Source organism: Gymnoscopelus microlampas (genome assembly GCF_963454915.1).
Source record: "Gymnoscopelus microlampas genome assembly, chromosome: 5".
In the NCBI taxonomy this organism is placed as follows: domain Eukaryota; kingdom Metazoa; phylum Chordata; class Actinopteri; order Myctophiformes; family Myctophidae; genus Gymnoscopelus; species Gymnoscopelus microlampas.
This window is the reverse complement of record NC_139942.1, coordinates 40103578-40108577: the sequence shown is the minus strand read 5'-3', so window position 1 is coordinate 40108577 and position 5000 is coordinate 40103578. Positions and strand designations below refer to the sequence as shown.

Genomic DNA, 5000 nt, shown 5'->3' with positions numbered 1-5000 from the left:
TTGACGTCAACATGGTAGCAGCGATGATATGTGCTCCCCCCCGCCCCTCAGGGAATTCGTTTTTTTGTGTCTATTCGTGTTTTTCTGCATGCCAGTGATGACAAAATAGGCCTACACTCTCCATAAGCAGGCCTTTTTTCTTATATATGGCGAAATTGGCAACGCTAGGTCAATACTGTATAATAGGACAACCTTGATATAGCTTTTAAGTCAACTGAAGATATAATATGATATAAAAATATTTAGATATTTTGAAAGGAAGCGAAGTAGATAGCCAATAGGCCCTTAGGTTTGGCCTACAATAGCCTAAAACAATTAATAGGCTACTATAGCCTACACACGTTCTTTTTTTAGTAGAAGTAGTTCGTAATCATTAAAATTAAAATATCCTTTAAAGAATGTTACAGAGGTTCGTGTTTTTATATCAAAGCCTATACCATTTCCATTAATTGAATGTTTTGGCCTGTGTGACAATCTATATTTTTGTTAAGTTAGGCCTACACATGAGCTATCTATAAATGCAGCAAATTGATAGGGTACTTTATCTAATCGAATAGAGAAACAAACAAGGTAGCAGACTTGGTGAGTTCATACGCCTCCTTACAAGAATCCCTACAACTTAGACTGTGGGGGTCCACACCGTCTGGCCCTCAAAGTCAGTCCGTTATCAGCCGGGTTCAACTGAGAAGAGACACCATCGGGTTCAACGTGGGTGTCTCCCTCTTTCGCATCACTGGGTTCATGGTTCTGATGTCACGAGGCGGGGCATGCAGGACATGTTGTTATAGTACAAACATGTACACGTTATTCTCGTTCATATAATTGATTAACCCATGCATTTATAGCCCCACCACATCAGAATGATTCTACAGAGTTGTGTTAAAGAGACGACATCATCAAATCATTGTAGAAGCCTAGCCTCCTTCTGCAGAGACCAGAACCAATTCATAGACGCAGTTTTTGAACGTTCCAGTATTTTTTTACTTTGACTATTTTGTGGAGTAAAGATGTTGAGTAGGCCTAGTAGTAACTGTGCGTGTCCCTCCTCCTGTGACCCGTCCTGCACGGCTCTAGGGTTCCTGCAGAAGAACAACAGCCTTGAGGAGAAGGGTCTGGCCGCTCAGAAGAACCTCATCGACAACAGTGACAGCAGGGACGCGCGTTTCCGACGCACGGAGACAGACTTCTCCAATCTATATGCCAGGGGTGAGGATCACATTTTTAACCACTTAGACCCTGTGGTTCTCAAACCTTTTCATGTAAGGACCCCCAAATGAATATGTATTTGGCCGCGGACCCCCATCTGAAAATATTTTGTGCCAGGGACCCCCAGTGTAAAAAAAAAAAGAAGACATTTTTTAATTTTCTTTTTTTATAGCCAACGTATAAAATATGGATAAAGTGGTTAAATGATTGTGACCCAATATTAACACAATTTGCGAACCACTGCTCTATACTTAAAACGGACCTGAGATGCACTGCACTGTTATTTTTCTATCTACACAAAATAATCAAAAATAACCAATCTACAAGCTCACAATGGGCCACGAGCCCACGACGCTTCATGTTTCAGCACCAGGGACAGCTCATTTAGCCTATTTCAACACCAGGGACAGCTCCCCACGATATGTTGTGAGCTTGTTGATCTGCTATATCATCGTCAGGCTTTGGCATTAGCGGGGAACTGTCCCTGGTGCTGAAATGTGAACGTGTCATGAGCATTGTGAGCTTATAGATCGGCTATTTGTTTGGCGAATGTTTCCCCCAGAATAGGCATGCTGGGGTTCAAGAGCAGCTTATAAACAAATGTTCGTCGTGCAATAGTAGCATTTATTTACCAAGCGCGTACTGTCCAACCAGTGGTGGAAAAAGTACTCAAATTCTTTATTTAAGTAAAATCACCAATACAGCATTATAGAAATACTCTGTTAAGTAAAAGTCCAGAATTCAAAATTTACTTGAGTAAAAGTACAAAAGTATTGGCATCAAAATGTACTTAAAGTACCAAAAGTAAAAGTACTAAAATATTTGAAAATAGCAATAGCAACGCAATGCAACGCGTTGTGAGCTTGCAGATCGGCTATTTTCAAATAGCCTATGTAGACAATAGGGCTGAAGTGGTTAATGTATGTTTCATAATATCATACTTTATATCTGAAAAGTAACTAGTAACTAAAGTTTTTCAAAAAATTGTAGTGGAATAAAGTACAATATTTGCCTCTGAGATGTAGTGGAGTAGAAGTAAAAGCATTGGAAATTGGAAATATTCAAGTAAAGTACAGATACCTCAAAATTGTACTTAAGTACAGTACTTAAGTAAATGTACTTAGTTACTTTACACCACTGTGTCCAACTGGCAGCCAATGCGCACGTTTCCCAATAGGCTCTATTCACAGCAGCCATATTATGAAGACATTCAGGTGTTACCAATGATACTAATGAAGGCTCTGTTCCATTCTGGTCAAACAGAGTCAGGGTGCTGATATTGTGCATGATGGCCCACTGGAAACACTCTATTACACCAGTGGGTCTACAGTTGGGGTCCAGGAACCCTCATGGGCTTCCAAATGGCTCCTTACGGGTGTGTAACTCTGAGAGTGTACAAATGGAACCAAATGGACCCGTAAGGGTCCCATTTGTACACTCTCAGAGTTATGGGGGTCGTGGAAACCACTGTGCACTAAATGGAACAGAGCCTTCGTTAGTATCATTGGTAACACCTGTGAAGGAAGTGATAATATGGCTGCTGTGCATAGAGCCAATACTCTTCCACGCCCTTAACATTTCCACACGCTTCACGTCCGTCTCTAGATTTACTTCCGGCCAAAAATGGCGAGGAGCCCACCATGCAGTTTCTTCTGGAGCTGACTGACATCCTCACCAACTATGTCAAGAAGACCTTCGATCGCTCCACCAAGGTGCTGGACTTCCACCACCCCCACCAACTGCTGGAGGGCATGGAGGGCTTCAACCTGGAGCTCTCGGACCAGCCCGAGTCCCTGGAGCAGATCCTGGTGGACTGCCGAGACACGCTCAAATACGGTGTCCGCACAGGTAGGCCGAGAACGAACGAGAGAGAGAGAGAGAGAGAGAGAGAGAGAGAGAGAGAGAGAGAGATGCTCAATGCATTTCATTTAGAAGATGCAAGTGCAAATGTTTTTTTTTTGGAGGGGGGGGGGGGGGGGGGTTTAGTGATCTTAACTCAAATGGTGGAATGGTGCTTTTAATTAAAAAACAACATCAGTAATTAACAATTAACCTCCCAAGGCCTTTTCTGAAACACCGTTTAGCAGCCCATCACTATAGCGTAGCAATAAAATATCGCAGCTACATTGAGCTGGTGGGGATTGTCCAGATTTGAATGTGTGTAGGACGTATTTTTTTATTGCGTCCCTTCATCATTTTTTAAGGTCTGGGCCTAATCAGCACTACCTAACAGTCTAAAGTTAAACTGAACGCTACACAAACCATTTAATCAGTCTGCTCCCCTGATAGTCTACAGCCTATTCCAATGACTGCCTTATCGGCCCCCTGGTAATTCACTTGACATCCTCCTCTGCTTGCCTCGACTTATTAAAGCAAGTGTCGCCTGCGGGGCTCGCAGTATGCGAGGCTGTTTCAAGCTGTTAGAGCCACAACGTCGGCCAAACGCTCCCTTGGGTTTTATATGCTGTAGCGGTCCTGCTATTCTACAACTTAATTCACCGGTCATTTGGACTCATAAATTATGAGCGCGGCGCCTATATGTAAAGTTCTGAACACACATAGTTTAGAACGCCTGATTTATAGCCTATACTTAGTCGTAGTCTACCCTATGCCGAAAATAGCCAATCTACAAGCTCACTCACACAGCCGCATTGCGATATGTTGTGAGCTTGTAAATCTGCTATTTTCAGGCAAAGGCAAATGGGACAAAAGAAAGCAACGCCTTGTCAGGCTTTGACATGAGTGGGGAGCTGTCCCCCATGGCGATGAAATATGAGCTGTCCCTGGTTCTGAAATATGAAACTCAAAAGGAAATCGCTTGTTTGTTTTTCCCTCTGGCTGTTTATTTGTGTGCAATTATGTTAGAATGATCTATTATTTATTTATTCGTTTATTTTACAAACGCTTTATTTATAATCAGTTTTTATTTTAAATACAATTAGCCTATTAGATTATTTGAATAGGCTTATTTCTTTCTTTGCATATGGATAAAACATCCATGGCTCCATTGTTTTTAGATTGCTCTAGGCATGTAGGCTGCCTACCTTAGAGTAGAAATGGCTGTCATATTTTCTTGTTAGCAGTGGAATTACCCAGATTCAACAATGCATCTTAGATGTGCAAAACCAAAATGGAGGGAGATTCATATTTGAGTGCATATGAGCACTGACTGGAGGGAGGAACTGGCATTTCTATGTACGTTTGTTTTTATAAGAATGCTTTAGCCTGCAGGGAAGTGAAGCCATTATATGTCCTTTTATATAGCTCTCTCTACACAAAGGACTTTTTCTTTCCATTTATATAAAACAGGGTGACCTCATTTTCATAGCAAAGCTCTCTCAAATATGAAGTTCACAGAACGATGAAACCCATGAATGTTGAAAACATTCTTGCATCTGGAAAATGGGAAAATTATCAAAGATTATAAACCAAAATGACCATGCTTTACATCCATTGTGGTTTTGGGGTCTTAAGACTCCATAATAAAGAGAGCTGGACAACACACATGAGAGACCATGAAGACAAACTTGTGCCTTATCTCTGTTTCGCCCACAGGCCACCCACGCTTTTTTAACCAGTTATCTACTGGTCTGGACATCATTGGACTGGCTGGGGAGTGGCTCACATCCACTGCCAACACCAACATGTGAGTCTTCACCATTTTATGGTGTATGCATGCTTTTATTACACGTTTCCATATCAGGGGAATACCTCTACGCTAAATCAGAGAGTGTTCACGTTCAAGCAAATGGACATTTGGTTCCATTTGTACACTCTTTGTACAACTGTGTGAG

At 41.7% G+C, this 5000-nt stretch overlaps 1 protein-coding gene across 1 annotated transcript in view; it reads left to right on the top strand.

Moving 5' to 3' along the window:
• LOC311045429 (glutamate decarboxylase 1-like) overlaps positions 1-5000 on the top strand; it is a gene marked incomplete at both ends in the record, with an annotated part of 19477 nt that overhangs the window by 3090 nt on the left and 11387 nt on the right. Inside the window, 3 exons of the mRNA XM_084057298.1 lie at positions 1075-1206; positions 2812-3054; positions 4762-4852. Of these exons, the coding sequence (XP_083913424.1) occupies positions 1075-1206; positions 2812-3054; positions 4762-4852 (466 nt within the window). The remainder of the gene's footprint in view (positions 1-1074; positions 1207-2811; positions 3055-4761; positions 4853-5000) is intronic.